This window comes from Polypterus senegalus, chromosome 3 (assembly GCF_016835505.1).
Source record: "Polypterus senegalus isolate Bchr_013 chromosome 3, ASM1683550v1, whole genome shotgun sequence".
NCBI classification, from domain to species: domain Eukaryota; kingdom Metazoa; phylum Chordata; class Cladistia; order Polypteriformes; family Polypteridae; genus Polypterus; species Polypterus senegalus.
In genome coordinates this window covers 110277049-110297103 of record NC_053156.1, presented here as the reverse complement: position 1 = coordinate 110297103, position 20055 = coordinate 110277049, and the positions used below count along the sequence as shown (strand labels likewise).

The following is a 20055-nucleotide window of genomic DNA, read 5'->3' as shown; positions in this document are numbered from 1 at the left end:
GTTAATGTTCATAATATTGGTAGCATACAATGACTTGATTAGTCATGAGTTAGTCTTTGCCTACCATTTGTTGCTTTTCTTTTTCCAAGGTGAAGAGCAGTGCTAGGGAACTTTTTTTAAGTAATATATTATTTATAATTACATAGTATGGTATATAGCAGCTTACCACAATGTTTGTAATACATTACAAATGGTGCAATACTTTTGCATTACATTGTCTTCTTTTCTACGAAAAACTGCACAGTTCCCTGGTCAGCATTTGTTATTAAATCCAAAGTCCATATAAGAACATTTATAAAGCTGTATCAGAAACATGGCCAAATTTAATAATTTTCTTGTATTTTATAAATTTACTGTGAAATAAAAATTAAACCATTCCCCTTTAACCATTTTCAAAATGAGATTCAGGGTAAGAACACTGATCACTGACCTATCAGATCACACTGTTTTATCATATGTATAGCAAATAACAAGATGAAAACTTTATTTATAGGTTTTTGTTTAGTGAATTACATCTCTTTTTGACTGAGCCCTTCAAATTTGCTTCATGCCTTACATCCAGTGCTGCTGCGATAATCACTGCCATCCTGTGACCCTAAACTAGGTGGATTAAATTTACTCCTCACCTCATGCAGGATTAAATACATACTTATAACTTTTATTCAGTTCTTCTTACTTGATTGTACCTACATGTGTTTAACCTCTTCCTCACTGGTTGTCAACAGTTAGCAGGACTGCAAACATGCGGGATGTTACAGAATAAATGTAGTACTGCTATGAAATAATGCACTAATATTTTATTTTGTATGGAATAATACTACCAATAAACTTTGGTACTAATGCTGTTATGCATGCATATATATATATATATATATATATATATATATATATATATATATATATATATATATATATATATATATATATACTCAGCAAAAAAAGAAACGTAATCTGACTTTCAACTGTTTTTACTTTCAGTAAACTTAATGTGTAAATATTTGTATGAACACTAAAAGAGTCAACACCATAAGACATAAACTAAAAATGTTTCACAATGTGTCCCTGAATGAAGGGAGGCTCAAAATCAAAAGTACCAGTCAGTATCTGGTGTAGCCACCAGCTGCTTGAAGTACTGCAGTGCATCTCCTCCTCATGGACTGGACCAGATTTGTCAGTTCTTGCTGTGAGAGGTTACCCCACTCTTCCACCAAGGCACCTGCAAGTTCCTGGACATTTCTGGGGGGAATGGCCCTAGCCCTCACCCTGCGATCCAACAGGTCCCAGACGTGCTCAATGGGATTGAGATCCGGGCTCTTCCACTGTGAGGATGATCAGCTGTCCTTCCTGTCTCCCTGTAGCGCTGTCTTAGGCGTCTCACAGTGCGGACATGGCAATTTATTGCCCTAGCCACATCAGCAGTCCTCATGCCTCCCGGCAGCATGCCTAATGCACGTTCACGCAGATGAGCAGGGACCCTGGGCATCTTTCTTTGGGTGTTTTTCACAGTCGGTAGACAAGTCTCTTTAGTGTCCTGCGTTTTTAGAACTGTGACCTTAAATGCCTACTTTCTGTAAGCTGTTAAGGTCTTAACGACCATTCCACAGGTGCATGTTAATTAATTGATTATGGTTAATTGAACATGCATGGAAAACATTGTTTAAACCCTTTACAATGAAGATCTGTAAAGTTATTTGGATTCTTAAATTTTTAAAACATTGAAAACCTGAAAAAGGGACGTTTCTTTTTTTGCTGAGTATATATATATATATATAGATAGATAGATAGATAGATAGGTCGCAAAATCAAAAGGGAATGTTCCAGCAAATTATACAAAAAAAAACTATTAAAATCCGTTAAGTAGTTCTCTCGTTTGCTAGCTAAGCGAAGGTAAGGTGCATGCCCCAAGGCAGGTGTGTGAGTGAGGATGTCCCCGCCCCCCTCCCCTCGGCCCACCATGTCTCTCTCAGATTCTTGCAAATAAATCGCTGCCGCAAGCAAACTATGATACTTAACGCAATGAGAGAAGTCGCAAAATCAACTAGAATGTTCAAGGAAATTATAGAAAAAAACACGATCTAAATCCTTTAAGTAGTTCTCTCGTGAAAGCAGACAGACAGACAGACAGAAGTTGGATTTTATATATATAGAGATATCCCTGTATATATATGTGTATTTTTTATTTAAGTAATTGAAGCATTTTTGCTTCAATCAACTAAATATTGTGTTGCTACTTGTTACTTTAAAAATTAATCTGATTATTTAACATATGTTACTTTTAATGCATTATTCCTGACATTGGTCAAGAGAAATCAATTGAGCAAAGCAGCAGCAGTGAATACCACCACAGGATATAGAGAAATAAAAAACACAGGATATATAGCCATTACTATCCTAATTGTTAAAGCGTAATCCTAAAAACCACACCAGCAGTTTTAATAGGGATATGCAATGCAAAATATTAGGCTGTCATCCTTGATTTACAGGCTTTTTCTGTTTGGCCAATTAGGTCATTTCAGTTTCAGTGCCTTGTACATAAAGGTTCTGCCTTCTTCAGTAATTTTATTTACCCTTGGGATTTAAGGAAGACACACATTTATTTGCCTTGTAGTGTAGGTATAGACATCTTTTGAAAGGTAATGAAGCTCACTCTAATGCACTACATAATACTTTATATTGAGAAGAATGTCAGTGAGTTATTATTCTGTATAAGAAAAGCTTTTTTGAATAAACCAATATACTGTGTTAGCACAAATGCAGACTACAGTTTTATTTAAAGGGTTTTGGTCTAGCTTTTACCACTGGATTAAAACTTCCATGATATCCATTGAGTGGATAGGAGGTGGACACTGCCCACCAAATGAAACATCAGAAAAAAAGTTTTAGTTACTCATTCAGTTTAAGTGCCTGCCTGGCTGCTCATCTCTTTCCCATTTCTAGTGGTTTAACACTGCAGCAATAAAATCAGAGCCTTGAATTACAATATGTAAACAATATAATCGATATTTAATTAAACAGGATACATATCAGTTGCTTAGAATTTAAATTTTATTGTTACATAATTGAAGAGAAATGGTAAAGCAGGAGGTAGTGTTGCTGCCTCATAGCACATTGAGTCTAGGTTTATGTCTTGATAAATTGTCTAATATAAGTCGTTATTATGTTCTCCACATATACAGTATTTCATCCACTGTTTAAAACCATGCTTTTAGGTTGACAGTAGACAATAAACTGGCCTAGTGAATGTTTGTTTATGAATCTGCCCTGCAGAGGAATGGCATCTGTAGATTACTAATAGCATGTTTTGTTTATTACTTGTAGGACTACGTAAAGATCGGCGTGGTCGCCACTCTGTGAAACTGAAGCGCAGATCAAGCCAACAAGATGAAAAACATCACTGTGCAGGATCTGACAGAAAGCTGGCCACTGCACTGGATCCACAGCCTCTTCACAAAGAGACAAAAAACATAGTGATGAGTCTTTCAGCTGAGCAGATCCTCTTCTTTCTACTAGAGGCTGAACCTCCAACACTGTGCTCGAAACAGAATCACAGCAAACCGTACACTGAAGTGTCCATAATGAACCTGCTCACTAATTTGGCTGATAGAGAACTGGTTCACATGATAGCGTGGGCCAAAAAAATCCCAGGTAGGTTTTTATTTTTGTTTTTTTTTATTCACTTCAAACAATATATTAATATGGCTTCACAAGTGCCTTTGACACATTACGCATACCTGCTGTACAAGTGCATTCCTACATATGTAATCCAGCTACCCGGCTAGGTGTCTGTACATTGTCTCACTGTACACAGGAACAGTTCCAGAGTTCTTATTGCAATCCATTGCTTTCTTTACAGAAGTGTTTTATTTTTACATTTATGAATTTAATTTTCCATGCAACCATTCTTGTTCTTTTAAGTATCAGTTTTAGGATAACAACTAGTCAGACCCTATCCTAGGCAATAATCAAACCAAATGAGATTCCAGCTCATTGCAGATCACACCTACACTCACTGTGGTACATATGTGCTTACGTCCATGTTATTCAGTAGTGATTTTGCATCCTTCAGGGCATGTCCTTTAACTGAACACTTTGTTACAGATTTTTCTCAGTTCTGTACGGATTACTTTGTGGTTTTGTGTATTCAATTAATGAAGGAACAATGCTGATTGATTGCACCTGCAGGGGCACTGATTGAATTAAGCACCGCTGACTGGATATAATGAGGTCATGGAGAGTTTAGAATCGGGGGGAGGCCATGTTGACTGATGGCAGTTGCCACAAGGATAGGAAGCAGCCACTGTCCATATATTTGTAAAGGATTTTGGTTTCTTTACCTGTTAAAATGGAGTCCTTCAATTACTGGAAATGTGCTTGCCTGTTTATATGGATCCTAGAAGAAGATGACAAGATGTTATTTCTGTCTGTGCTAAGATGTGGAAGGTGGTCAACCAATAGGAAGTCTTAAGTAAGGATAAATACTTGCAGTGAATCCACCATTCTGCCAATGTCTGGCCGGTTGCAACTAGAGAAAGATTGTGGTAGGACTGTCATGGAGGCTTTCATATGAATGAGACTGTGCTGAAACATTGCACTCACTCTCTCTTTCTGTCTTACACACACGCACACGCACACACACACACAACTGTGGATTAAGGCTGGCAAAAGCACAAAGAACATATATAGATTATGGAATGAAAAAATGGATAAATAAGTTGGAGGATTGTGGAGTTGGGTTCTTTTCTTGGTGGTTGTAAATAGGTAAACAAGTTGCCAAATTAGTATTTTATACTGTACATTGCTCCGAGGAAAGCTGGACTAATGTTGTCTGCTAACAAGGCTTTTTGAGAGTCACCTGTAAATATTACTTTATTTTGGATTTTGACACTGTATTCCTCTGTTATGCTATGCATGAGCTCTTTTCAGAATTGCATTGTTGAATTATCCATCCATCCATTACCCAACCCGTTGAATCCGAACACATGGTCACGGGGGGTGCTGGAGCCAATCCCAGCCAACACAGGGCACAAGGCAGGAACCAATCCCAGGCAGGGCGCCAACCCTCCACAGGACACACACACCAAGCACACACTAGGGACAATTTTGAATCGCCAATCCACCTAGCCTGCATGTCTTTGGAGTACCGGGAGGAAACCGGAGTACCCGGAGGAAACCCACGCAGACACGGGGAGAACATGCAAACTCCATGCAAGGAGGATCCGGGAAGCGAACCCAGGTCTCCTAACTGCGAGGCAGCAGCACAACCCGCTGCGCCACCATGCCGCCCCGCATTGTTGAATTATAGACTTGTTTATATAACTAATAATCATTTAACCTTCTTACCATGTCTGTTTCATGGTTGATAACAATAATAATAATTCTTTGCATTTATATAGCGCTTTTCTCACCACTCAAAGCGCTCAGCAATTGCAGGTTAAGGGCCTTGCTCAAGGGCCCAATAGAGCAGAGACCCTTTTTTGGCATTTACTGGATTCTAACTTGCAACCTTCTGATTACCAGTTTGGATCCCTAGCCTCAGAGCCACCAGCTATTCCTCCTTACAGACCTGCATCAGTCCATAAACCAAAAAAAAAAATAAACACAATTACAGCCTGTTCCTGACAATACTGTTTATTTAGAAAATCCATCCATCCATTATCCAACTTGTAATTATCCTAATTACAGGGTCACGGAGGTCTGCTGGAGCCAATCCCAGCCAACACAGGGTGCAAGGCAGGAAACAAACCCTGGACAGCCCACCAAAGTTATTTAGGAAATCCATAATAAAATAAAAAAAGTAATATTTGCAGATGACTCTCAAAAAGTCTTGCTAGCAAACAGCATTGCTACATTTTGCAAGCATTGTGGGGTTGTTTTTTGAATTATGGACTGAAGCAGGTCTGTAAGGAGGAATAGCTGCATGTACCAACCATAAAACAGACACGGTAAGAAGGTTAAATGATTATTAGTTATATAAACAAGTGTATAATTCAACAATGCAATTCTAAAAAGGAGCTCATGCATAGCATAACAGAAGAATACAGTGTCAAAATCCAAAATATTCTTTTCACACCAAGTTGGAAATACAGATTGTTTTAATGAAGGGACCAGAATATGAGACATGATTGGAAAAAAAAACTAAAAATCACCTCTATCATCCTTCTTACCCAAAACAATAGAATCTGAGTTCAAAGCACAAAAGTATTTTCACAGGTTTAAAATGACAGATAGACACACTAAAAGAGCTTCATATTTATCTCCAAACTCAGACAACCCAGAAATGCCTGCCACCAACCCTTGATCTCATTCCCCTCGCGACGTCACAGGCAGCGCACTTCTGGTCAGTTAAACCTAGAGACACTGCAGAATCTGCCAGCAATAATAACCTCCAGAACCCCAGATTTTCCCAGAAATGAAGGGTCTTTTTCTCACAAGTATAAAAAATAAAAAGAAGAGTGGTCCTAATACTCATCCCTGTTTGAGTACATTTTAAAAATCCTTCTATTGTAATTTTTTAAATGTTTTATTCATTTCTCACGGTATAAGTCGAAAAAGCAGTACAGTTTATAAAAAAAATATTCATCAGTAAAAGAATTATGACTTAAGTAGATTAAAGTAAACCTGTCCAGTTGGATCTGTTTTAATGTGCCTGTAAACATTTGTTAAACATGACACATTCCCCATTAAATAGTAAGTAAGCGTAAGTGTCTGATAATAAACTTGAAAAGTGCTTTTCTTCTTTTATAGTATATTCACATCAGCTACTAGGGAAAATGTTATGATGACTACATGATAATATGATTAAGTCTTTGTATTTATAGAAATAGAAGTAAAGGTGCACACACCTCTCACACTTGCACCATTGCATTAGACAGACCCAGTGTGCGAGATCTGAACTGCTTTGGACACTTCAAAGTTTTCCCTGGAACACCTAAAAAAATAATCTGCTGTCTGGCCTTGATTTTTCAAGGACTGCAGGCAACATCCTGTCATGACTGTCATATATTTCTGTGACAAATTGTTTACAGTCACGTACTTTAAAATTTGTACTTTTTCAAGAGCATTTACACATTGATTTACATTACAGAGAAACTTCAAGCTGCATATAAATTTATGAACCTGATATCCCTGCTTTTTCCTTCCCTTTATTGCAGATTAGCAGCTTTTATTTTTCATAGAGTTCAAAGGACTGTTTAATACCCACACCACAACTAAGCCAGCACATTTCATTTTGGTATAGCAAGTTCTTGTGTTGTGTCTTCCATGAACATCTGGCACAGCCTGTGACTCAGACTCTTCTCTGATGCAATTAAGTTTTTAACAACCAAAGTTTTAATATATCTGTTTTCGAAAGCTTCCCACATAAATGTTGAATACAGCTATAAGTTATAGGCATCCTGCTTTACAATAGCTTCCTATTGTTTGCAGATAAAAGTTATTCATTTTTTGCAAAACCTCCAAGATTTTTTTTTTCAATCTGGGCTTGAAAAAAGTTTCAAAATGTCATTTACATGTTGCGTTTGTTTAATTCAAATTAAATTAACTGTGTAAAAAGTATATGCTGTATATATAGATTTTTAAAATATATCTTGGTTTACAGAATTTATTTAGCAAAAACCATAAATATGGTTGACATTATTTTTCCGCAAGTCTATAACATAGTACCTTCTTTAGGTAAGGACACATCCATCAATCAGTATAGTGTCTTAATGCAATTTAGAATCATGAAAAGCAAAGTTCTACTCTATAAAACAGTAATGCCCCTCATACCTTGAAATAGAAAGAACACACAGGTGTATTACAATAGCAGTCTAACTGATGAATATAAAATGACCGTACAGGTTAACACTTCAACAAGTGACATGAACAAAAGAAACAAAAGGTGAACTCTGAAGAGATACCCTTTTCACTTGAAACAATTGTCAGTATAGTGGCTTGACAAATTAACAGAGAGACACTCCTTTCTCACCTTTCATACCCCTGTTTCCAATCTTTTGCCTCTCTTCCTTCTATCTGTCCTGCTCACCTACCAACTGCTGATGTGCTTAACAGAATAACTGTTCAGAGCTACTTGTGTGGTAAGCAGTTCTGAGCTCATGGATACCCTCTGAATCCCCTAAGACTACTAGTCTCTGGTCCCTGTAGTCCACATTTAAAGGACTAGAAAATTCCCAGAAAACCTGGCCACTGAAGTACTTAGCACATGGAGGAGAAGTCTGAAGAACAAAGTGAACCCAGATTAGAACATGGAGAAGATGACCTAGTGAAAAGTAGACTCTGCTTTAGGTCCTGAAACCAGTTTTTTTTAATGTTCTCAGAAATATCTACTTCTTCAACAGAATATGCAGTTTTTTGCTTAAGACCTTTAACTCGTAAGTCAGTAATTGTGCTTTCCTGGTGTAGTTCACAATCCACATTTTATTAAAGTTCACCAATCCAAAAAGTGACCATAATTCCTGTGCTGTGTGTGGTACACAAGTTTCTGCAGTTGCGTGTCTCATATCCATCATAATTTCTACTTTTCCATGTGAAATCAATCAGACTAAAGAAGCAACTTCCATTTTACATAACTGTGCTTTATCAAAGTTATCTTTGTGTTCTTTATTTTGCAGATGTAGTAACAACTTTTTCAAACAAAGAAAACAATCTGCAGTGGTCACAGATGCTACTAAAATGACATCTACATATTGAATCACTGCTGATTCTGAAAATTGTTCAAGTTCTCTTAAATGCTGCCTTAATGCCATACACAGTTGTAGAATTATGAAAACTTTGAGGTAGTCTAGTCCTTGTAGACTGCTTATCTCTTATAGTAAAGGTAATATATCTTAATGTAATGATATTGAACAAAATCCATTACACATGTAATTACCAAAAGAAAAGTATGTACAGGTTTCAAGTCCATTAATACAGTGGAACGATTAGCCACTAGTGATGTTAACTTATCCACACATTTATTCAAGCTTCAGAAATCCACAGTTAGCTTCCAAGAGTCATTTGGCTTCTTTATTGGCCATTTGGGGCAATTACACGGTGAGTGTGTTTTCACAATTATGCCATCTTCTGTTCTACCACTGATGTAATACTTCTATAGCTTGTACTGATATTGGATTCTGCCTTTGCAGTGGGAGAGGAACACAACTGAAGCTGACAGGCTCCATATCCAGTTGACTACAGTAATTTTTGTTCTTTACCCAGATTATTAAAATGGCAAATTATTCTTTAAAACTAGCCTCAGCTACTTTTATACGTATGTTATCTTTAAGTAAAGCACTTAAGTGTCAAGCAGTTCCTCCTTTTTTCACACTAAAACTAACAATTGCTCTTGCGGATGAGAAGTCAACTTTTAAAAGAATTATTTGTCAAACAAAGCTGTGACGTTGTTTCTTACCTCCTGAAATCTTTTGTCAATCGACCTGCCATTCCTCTTTCTACAGTCCTTTGACCAAAGGCTGCAAAAAAACTGCAATTGCAGACTTGTGTGACATACCCACAGTCATCCCTGAATATTCCACCCATACACTTATATTTTCAAAATGCATTCATTGACCTTCTTACTATCTGCAGTAGTCCTTCTGCAAACAATATAAGTAACAAAACTTTCTAAAAGTATATAATAAAAGTGTTTAACCAATATACATTCAAATCTTTCACTGTTGTTTTAGTACTCCTATTTTTAAACTTTTTTTTTTTTTAAGCATAAATAAAAAAGTACAACACACTTCTGCATTCTAAAAATGCCCATGCATATTCTTAATTTTCTTCAATTATCAAATAAATTGTGTAACTCCTTTTCTTATGGCATTTATTTATTTGGCCTTCTATATCATTTTATCTGAGGGGAAAATGATGATAATGATGATTTCAAATTGTCCCTTTTTTCCCATCTCTGTTTGCAAATTTGCAATTTTACCATTTTCTTCTCTCTTTTCCATCTTTGTTATCCAATACCCTTTTAAGCACAAGCACAGCTATCTTTTGTTATTAGCGTTCTACTACATTTTGACTTTTTGTCTAGTTTCTTTCCCTTGCCTAAATTTAAAAAGAGCAAAGCAACGCAGAGCCTTTTTACCCACAATTTGATGGCATTCTCTAGCACTGGCTAAATATTTCAGCCATCTTGTGGACACACAACTATCCTCTAAGTTGAACCTTTTTCAGTCTATACACATGCCTCCTCTCATTGGTGTTCTTGTATGATTTCAATGGATGTCATTCTCAGCTCACTTTAAGACTTTTCACTGGGGTCATTTTTCTATTTTATTTTTGAACAGATTCTGTCATGGCTATTGTTCAAGACTAGTTGAGGGGACCCTGTCACAAACCTGTAGTCTTCTTGTCATTCTTCAAACCTTACAGATCCTGACTAGCAAGTGGAAGTTTGTTGTAAGCCTACAATCTAACAGCTGGACTTCTTGCTGTACTTTAAACCCTATAGACCTAGACTAGTAAAAGGCTACTGTCACAAGCATATTTGCCACTCCATGGGGCCCCTATGGATCTTTCTACCTACTTGTTACTCACAAAAATAAGCAGATTTTTGACCATATGAATTCCTCAGTTCAATGAATATGGGATCTGTCTCTTCCAGTCCTGCCATAGCTTACTCAATGGAACTCTTTAAAAAACTTAGTTGAGAGGAAAACAATAAGGAAATATTTAAAAGAGGCTCTTTTATTTGTAATACAGACTGCCTGTTGTGCATCAACAGAGTGTTGGGGTCTCTTGAGTCAGTAGCTGAGGATCCTGCCGACTACACCAATTGTAGGATCTGCAGTAAATCAGAGATCATTCAAATTATTTAAAGAAAGAGATTATGACATCAGTGTGAACCAATATTTATTTACAAAACACTTTGAAAGTCAGAAGTAACAGTATATTTTTGCATTGTCAACTTTTAACTGAAAATGCCTTTCTGAACAGAGAGTACTGTATGTATTGTGGAGCAGTTTGAATTGATGTATTTGCACATCATGTATTTAGAATTATATTGCTGCTACATTCCTGAAGTTGTGAGATAGACTCTTTGAATAAAAAATTGACACATAATTGGCAGTTTCCATTAAAGGGTTAAATTTTATTGCTGCTTTACAGGAAATGTGTATGGTGAAAAGGTTGTAAATAAGTTGTTTCTAGCAAAATGCCTTTCTTCATCTATGTTTTACATCAAAGCATTAAATATTTTTTATAACTACAGTCCTTCCACCAAAGTCTTGTAATAATGAATACAATGAAAGAAAACTTACTTTAGTAACAACTTTTTGTGATGTCACCTATCAGAGACAATTCCTACTTTATTATGTAAGAGGGGGCACTTGTTATAATTTAGTACATTTATTTGCTTATTTTTTAAGTCATCTTATTTCAGCACAGTGCATATTGCAGGAGTATTAGGTACAAGTAAGGAACCAACCTTGAACAGTCAGTTTACCTGCATCTATGAGACAGTAAGGCCAACCATTGCATCATCATACCAACCTTTACTAGAAAGATCGACACAATGTGAAGATGAAAAGCTGTTTTTGGTGTTTCCACAGTGCTACCTTGAATACGTTACCAAGGTAAATTGATGGCCCAGATTTGTCCATTGTGTTTGACATCCAGCTGAATAAAGTCTCTCTATTATAATAAAATAATCTTGGAAAGAGACTCGAGACATGACTTTCTTAGAGAGACACTTTCACATCCCACGAGACAAGACTTTGTGCCCAGAGATTTAACCACGCCCGGGGCTGGAAATAAAAGACAAAGAGTAGATGACAAAGTAGAACGTCGTAAAGAATTCAAAAACGTTGGCGCAATATACATGCAGAGCAGATTAGAGATAATGGAAAAAAAGTCTCAAAAGAATGATAGTAAAGATTGCATTAGCACAAACAAATGGAAATTATTACTCAGTGAAATAACGGAACAGCAGAAAGAGATTGAATATATTGTTCGGCTTTAAAGTTTAAATCGGAGACTTGTAGATCATCTAATTCGTGTTGCCATCAGGGAAAAGTAAGGTTTTTTTCCCAATGAAGAGGCGTATCCGCGAGAATTAAAACATTTGTTGTTTGGTGAAAGTGAAATCCCACAAGAGAAAATTTCAAGCCCTGCGAGACACGACTTTATGCAAAGAGATTTGGAAAAGTCCTGCCCACAACTAAAACATTTACAACCACGCACAAGGTTCAATCATTTCTCATTTGTGTGAATGCAAGCAGGAAACAATATTCACTCATGGGCAGTTTATATGTTGCAGTTAGACGTTGCGTTGTCATGATGTAATTGCAAACACGGAATCAAAATTCAATGTGATATTAACAAAAAGGTAAAAGCGAAAAGAGATTGAATATATGGACATAGGTGATATGACAGAAGTTTGTAGATATTGTTCAGCTTTAAACTTTAAGTCGGAGACTTGTAGATTGTCTAATTCGTGTTACCATCAGGAAAATGTAGTGTTTCTTCCCAATGAAGAGGCCTATCCACGAGAATTAAGGTGAAAGTGAAACCCACATACGCGAGAGGCATAAGATGCAAAGTTGCTGGCATGTAGCACAGGCAGGGGGGTTGGCAAGCAAAGCCCCCTAGTTTTTAAGAAATCTCTAGAGGTCAGAAGTATTAGTGACTAAGATAATGTTGATTCATTTGTAATGAATAAATGCTTGATTTATGTCCATGGGTGAGCTGAAAACAAGCAGCATCTATGGATCAAAACCCAGCTGGAGACAAATGGGTACAGTATGTCAAAATTAGCTTTGAAAATCTTACATTGTAGCGTGTAATACTTGATAGACTGCAGAACTTTGAACCCAAAATTAGTACAGCTGTAAGCTGCAGAAAAATTCTGGGATGAAAACGTAATGTTACATTCTTAAACAATAATCCAAGTTACTGGCACAGGGAAGCTGAAGCCTGCAGTATAGTGACATTGTGGTAGTACCAATTTGCCCATTCATCCATACTGATGAGAGGCCAATTTATAATTAACAACTGGTTAATTTCGAGAAAAACTGGAGTATCAAAAAAAAAACATAATTAGGAAGAACATGCAAATTCCAATCAGAAAATGATCAAGCACGGGATTCAAACCCAGGACATGGGATTCATCAAGGACCGCTACTAACCACTACACCATCATGCCAATCTGGAAAATGAATAAAACAACTACTAACACTATTTCTTCATAAATATAATAAAGAAAATCATGTAATACCTTAGCAAGTGAACAGCTGCTAGAGGGATTTGTGTTCAGATTTTTTGTTCAGGAAGATTGGAGGTATTTTCTAGTCTGCTGTCATTATATAAACATTAGGTAAATTCAAATAAATATAATTGTACAAGAGATGAATTATTATATCTCTGTCTTAAGTGCCTTCTTGTGTTCCATTGACTCAGCAGCCTGACCCTTTGCATGCTTTCTTTTGTTTATCATTCTGAATTATTTAAACTGCTTTTTAGTAAATCACTTATTGAGCCTTTTGAGAAAGTCTAATATAAATAAAGACCGATGTGTTTGTCACAAATCATCTGCCCAGGGCTAATCCTGACACAATAGACAGCCATAGCAAGCGATCACGGTGATATTTTTACTTTCACTTTTATGTCTTTTTACGATTCGTCGTCAAAAGTTTAATGAAGGTATTCGTGGTTGTATTTGGAGACTTACTGTAGAGCAGTAAAATGATGGTGGGAACCCATCAAATGAATCAACTTTATGTTCAGAAAAGGATGATTTCTGGTATGCTGCTCACTTCCTAATCTAGAAAATACAATAATGTATTTTCTTTTTTAAGTGTTGCAATTAATTGCAACATAAAAAGTAATCACCGTTTGAAATTTACAGTGTACTGAAATGTAAATGGGAACATAACGGGAACATAATGTCTGATAAGTGTCCAGGACTAAGTTGTTAAATAGATAATAATTTAGTTGCCTTGGTTTACCTCCTTGTTTAGATTTTAACTGCAGTATACAATTTTGCTTGTATCATTTTATTATTGTAGAAAATGTTTACATTTCTCCCTCCTGGACTGTGGCCTTGGCCTCATAGCGAGGGTTTGTTTGCCTCAAAAATCTTCAGATATACATTTCCAGAGGTATGTGCGCCTGACACAGTTACCCACAGTGAATTGGGGGGACGGGCCAGACAAAGAACAATCTACAATTTGATTCTCAATGATAGTTTAATTAAATCTAAGAGGACCTCACCCAGTACAGGACTGCTAGGAGCAAGGCATAGGTGTGGTGTTCACTGGTGAGTGCCTAACCCTAAATCTCATTTTAACTTACAAACTTGTATTACAGATGTGCTGTCATAATAAATCCAATATGTACAGTATAGCTCTGAGTAATGCAGTTTTAGTGGTCTGACATGGTCAAGTTTATAATTAGAAAAAGACAGCATTAGTGTTCTGTGTGCAGGAAGTCAATGGCGATTACAGCTTTGTCACAACAGGGCAACCTAAGTGGTGTCTTTCTTTATGTTGTAAAAGTTGAATGTTTTGACTAACTCCATTGAAGTTAACAGTTAACTTCAGCACTCAGACTGGGAATATCCAACCATACTTGAAAGCTCTCAGATAACAAATCAAAGAATTTTATTGACATATTTTTTCCTGACATGAGGTTACTTCTTTAAATATATCTTTACCCTTTCCTGTGCTGAACTCTTTTTCTAATTTGTTGCGTTTCCATTTTAAGGATTTCTATTACATCTGTGGAAACTTAGTTTACACATAAATTATTAAACAAGGGTATTCCAAGAATTCTGTTACAAAGAGATATCACACGTGTGGCTTGTAGACTTAACAGAGATACTCTGCAGTATGTGCAGTTGTTGAAAAATGACTGGCATGTCAATATCACAGAATGGGTGACAGGTGGCATTGCCTATTTATCTTTACTCCACATCCTAGTTTGTCCTCTCAAAGCCACATTGTTATTCATGCAGAGTGTTTGTTTAAATATTTAAGTATTTTAAGGACAATTCCGAACACATATCTGCTGTGAGACTTGCCTTGATATAAATTATAAACATCCTTTTTAAGCCTCACATATTTTAGGCTAGTCACTTTTTCAAGCTTTTGTTTATAAAATAGTGTAGATCAAACAAAACTGGAATGCATAAAAAGTGTTTTTAGGAAAACCTGGCTGAAGAATAGGTCTTGATCTTTTTCCTTTTTTCCCTCTTGATAAATCTTGTGTTGGGTGGAGGCCATAAGTAAGGACCAGGAGAACCAAAGAAAATTTGGGGTGCCAACTGAGCCAACCCGTTTAGTGCAATCATCCAAAAAATAGAATGAAAATGATAACAGAAAACAGGCATAATAGCTGCCTTTCAGCCTCAATAGATTTTCTAAGTAATCAGCTCTCTCAAGCAGGTCTGCTTCGGGAAGCTTGTGTATGCGGGATGAAGTTCCATCAACTGGGACACCATCCTCCATGAGCCCTCAGCTTTATACCGTCGTGACCTTAAGGGGTGGGGCTTACTTTAGTGAGGACGTGGCTGAGTAGCCCTCCATGGGCGGTTTCACTGAGCCAGGGAACAGAACAGAGAAGGTATGGTTAGCTTTGGAGTCCCCTCCTGTCATGGTGGATTATTGCATGGAAGGTGATGCTCAGGAGCTCTTGCATGACAATCTGAAGCAAACTGCAGCATGAAAAATAAAATTTAAACCATTTTTATCAGTGCTTTTGTGATTTAAAAAAACTCACACAAATACATTTCTAAGAGCAGATCATTTTTCAGTTATATCTTTTACTTTAAAGGTGTGTAAACACTGATATTGCCCAATGCTGAAGAATGAAGCTGAAGTATAGGAATAAATCATTTAAAAAGTATCTTGTTTCCAGATGTAATTTATCTTGTTGTCTTTTTTCTCCTGAAGGACAGCACAGTGGCACAAGGACTAACTCTACTATCTGTCTTCAAATCTGTCTGTTTGGGGTTTGCACTCTTTCTCCTTGTCCATGTGGATGTTCTTGTTGCCTATCTTGTCTCAATCAAATTAATGTTAACTTTATTGACAAAATAAACTGGACTGGTGCAATATGAGTGTGGGTTGCTGTGTGTCCATGTATGAACTCTGTGAAGGACTGGGTAATATGGGTTTGGTAGTGGTGATTGTAACCAATTACAAGTTTCACATATCCTACATTCTTCACAAATGGAGAAGAAACTTTCCATATTTCTTCTTTCTACTGGAAATATAGTATAGTCACAGACTGCTCTGAGTTACAGTATCTCAGTATCTTAGCTGGAGCTCCCCGTCTAGGGGCAAGGAGAATTTGTGTGCAGTTTCATAGAGAGACCATGAAATATAGTCCAGAAGACATCACTTACTGTACAAAAGTATAACTGTAGACATTTTCAAAATAAATATATTGGTAATGTTTGCCAGTTTGTTTGAGACCTAAATCCTTCATAAATGCCTTGCAAATAACAGCTCTCAGAAAAGTTAAATTAGACATGATCAAATCTTTCTCCGTAATTTGAACATTGCATTACACGTTGCATTGCATAATAATTTTGGCCATATAACAGTAAGGTGTAGTTCACGCACCAGGTACCCATAAAGCACTCAGAACACACTCCTGTTCCATTAAGCAAAGGTTGCAAAAGACCCTCCCTTGCATGGGAACCCACCCAATCTTGCTACAAGGATATCAGTTTGCTTTTTCATCTTTTCAACAGTGCAGTGAGTGGCATTGTAACGAGGTGAGTAAAGCAGTTGTACTTTGACGCTGGTTTTATTCTCCATTGGGGTTTCAAAGTGTGCAGTTTTCATTTACTTCAATTATTTAGATGGATTTTGTTTTGGACTTTGGTTCAAATGCATGCTGTTATGTGATTTTCTGACACAGAATGAGTGAGTGGGAGTATGAAAAACTGTGCGTTGTGATGGATGAATATTTCATTTAGAGCTGGTTACCACTACTTCTTTGGGATAGGCTCCAGCTCCCACAACGTTGCACCAGAATACACAAATTAATAAGATAGATGGCTATTATTATTCTGTTCTGTAGAGCACAACAAAAAAAAAAAAAAAATACAATTGAACATTGTGTGTTGTGTGTTCTTTCCACAAATGTCCACTGAGCACATTGCTTTTTGGTCCATCAGTTAGATTTTCTTGGGCTGTGTGGTGGCAAACTGATTAGTGCTGCTACAATCTTAGATCCAGCATCCTAGGGGTTGTCAGCATTGAGTTAGCATGTTCTCATTTCCGTGTGACTTTTTTCTTAGCATACTCTGGTTTCCCTTCTATATTCTCAAAGTAGGAACTGCTATATAAACTGGCATGTAGGGGATGTATGGCCCTTGCAGTGTACTGGAAGCTTGTCCAGGTTTAGTTTTGTCTGGTGTTTGATGCCTCCAGGATAGGCTCTGCCACATTTCCCAAAGACCCCATCTATTGACCCTAAATTGGATTAAGTGGCTTTAAAATGTTATATGGTTAATGTAATTAATTTTAACACAAAGGATAAAAGGATGTCCAGTGATATGCAGGTTCAGTGAACTGAAATTGACTCTAATGTGTGTGCTTGCAGTGGACAAGCGGACTGTCCAAGGATTGTTCCCTCCTTGTACCCGTTGCTTGCTGAGGTTATTTTCCAGCTTTCCTGTGGTCCTGTCCAGGATTAGTGGATTAGGAAGATGGATGGATGAAAGCATTTGACCAATAATGAAAATATTTTATAAAATTGTATATACATTATAATATATCATTATGACATGGATAAAGGTTTTATTTTTACATTCACTTCTTCTTCTTCTTTGATCCTTAGCTGTCTCTTGGTTTAGGCTGTTTACTAAGCCCATAAGCTGCTGTGGGTGCCAATGGTTGCCAAATTTCATTTTATAAGGTGTTTCCATGCCATGACAGTTCATGGCTGTTGTTCTGGCATCATCAAGGGAGATTCATCAATTGCTTATGTCTTCATCAATGTGTTTGATCCACCTCTTCTTTGATGCCATTCGTTGGAGTCTCAACTGTGTGAGTTGCTTTCGGCAGAGGAGTTTGTGTGGTAGCTGACTGTTATCCATTCTATAAACGTGGCCAAACCATCGCAATCATCATTTCTGAATCTGCTCCTCAATCATCAGCTGGTGTTCACATCTGTGTCGAATATCCTCATTTTGAAGGCAGTGAGGAAGTAAGACTTGTAGAATCTGGTATAGGCAGTGCATTTGTAAGTCCTCTAGTTTGGTCAGGTCTGATTTGAGTTGTGTCCAAGTTTCCGGTCTATAGAGGAGGATTGGCTGGATTAGGGTCCAGAAGATGCAAATCTTGGTTTTGGTGGAGATATTGTTTCGCTTCCACAGGCACTACTTCAGAGAAGCAAATGCAGCAGCTATGTGGCCGATTCAGGTGTGGACCTCTGCTGTGGATGCTACTTCCTTCTCTTGTACCAACGAGCCCAGTACACTTCACCTCCATTTAAAAATGCAGGAGGAGGCTAGGTATTTTTTATTTATAAAAATACTTTATTTTAGAAGATAGTTTCATGTGATTAATAACTTCAACTTGAAAGATACCCAACGTATCCTTTAAGGGTAAATTTCACACTAGAAAGTTTTACCTCACACAAAGAATCATTGACACATGAAATTAATTACCAAGTAATGTGGTCGAGAGTGGCACTTTAGGGACCTTTAAAACATGACATTACATTATTTTGGACAAATAAGGAGGTGTTATATCTTACACATTATTTTAGAAATTAGTAGGATTTTTTTGTTATAATATTTTGAAATTATTACTGTACAATTTGTTTATGTGACACAATTTGTTGTTGCATGGGTGACATAGGCAAATTCCCAGTATAAATACAGCCAAGATTCTTTTCTAGTTTATCCATTGGTTAGATAAAAATCAAAACAAATTTAAATGGTAGTTAGTTTTGACTCCAGCAAGCCAAGTGTTGGGTTCATTTCAGTTTTGAAGTCCTATTTTGATTTTTTTGTTTTGCACCTGTAGTCTTGCTTGTAAACTACTTTTTGATCTACCAGTTTTGACCTTTGCCTGGCACTTACTATGACTTCTGTCTAACATTTACATCTCCCAGTCTTTTTGTTACTACAGTAAACTTGGAAGAATTGGCGGGCACTGCTGAGCTGAATGGCCTGTTCTCTTCAAAATTTTTGTAATATTCTACAGTTCTCGACCCTAATTTTGAAGGCAAGGAAGTATTTCTATATACACATTATTTCTTGCTTCTATAATGCATACATAAGTACTACGACTTAGCAAGAAGACTTAGAACATTGACATGAAAATCCTATGTAGCAGCAAAACAATATTAAGATGAAGACAAAGTAATTGAGAGGAGGATTTCAGATCTCAAGATGGGAGACAGACTGGGAAGGAAGTAGTTTGGTTTCATCTGTTGAAGTTCAGATTGCTTTGTTTTTATCAGTCTCTGCTTTAGATAAACATTTCCTTTCCACATGTATATACCTGAATGTGTATACATATGCTAAAAATGTAGGTAAATGGGTTTTTTGGTTATTGTTGCTCAATTTTCTTTCAGATTCCCAATGATCAAAGTTTTGATTTGCTATGGGACTATTATTTAATTCACTCACTATGGCTGCTTAGTCCATTACAAAACTTTAACTTGAATATTCCTGACAGCCTTGACCTCATCACAGTGCCTCAATTTGTAAACCTCACAAAGCATTCAGGTTTTGTTTTTTTTTTTTTTTTGCATCTTAAATTAATTCATATAGTTTCTGTAGACCTGCCTTTTTCTCAATAATTTTTAATTATTTTTAATAATTTTAAATTTTTAACATTTTCTACTAGTTGTTTTGATGGGCTGTTCATTGGACTTCACTGCATTGATGTTTTCTTTTATGTCATTTGATGATTTCTGACTCATCTTGTATTATAATTAGGCCAATGACTTGTTTACAAAGCACTTTGCGTCAGCGTTCACTATGCTTCTGAAGCTCAGTAAATGATAAGATGTGGTCCTTTTGTGGTTCTCAGGGATACCCTAAAAATTCTGAGATGTTTAAAGGAGCTTAATTCATATTATCCATTAGGCCACCTGAATGATTGTAAT

At 36.7% G+C, this 20055-nt stretch overlaps 1 protein-coding gene across 3 annotated transcripts in view; it reads left to right on the top strand.

The window, feature by feature from the left end:
* The window catches only part of esr1 (estrogen receptor 1), a 286150-nt gene that overhangs the window by 142550 nt on the left and 123545 nt on the right, over positions 1–20055 (top strand). For all 3 annotated transcript variants that reach the window (XM_039747800.1, XM_039747799.1, XM_039747798.1), the window contains one exon: positions 3319–3645. In XM_039747800.1, the coding sequence (XP_039603734.1) occupies positions 3319–3645 (327 nt within the window). The remainder of the gene's footprint in view (positions 1–3318; positions 3646–20055) is intronic.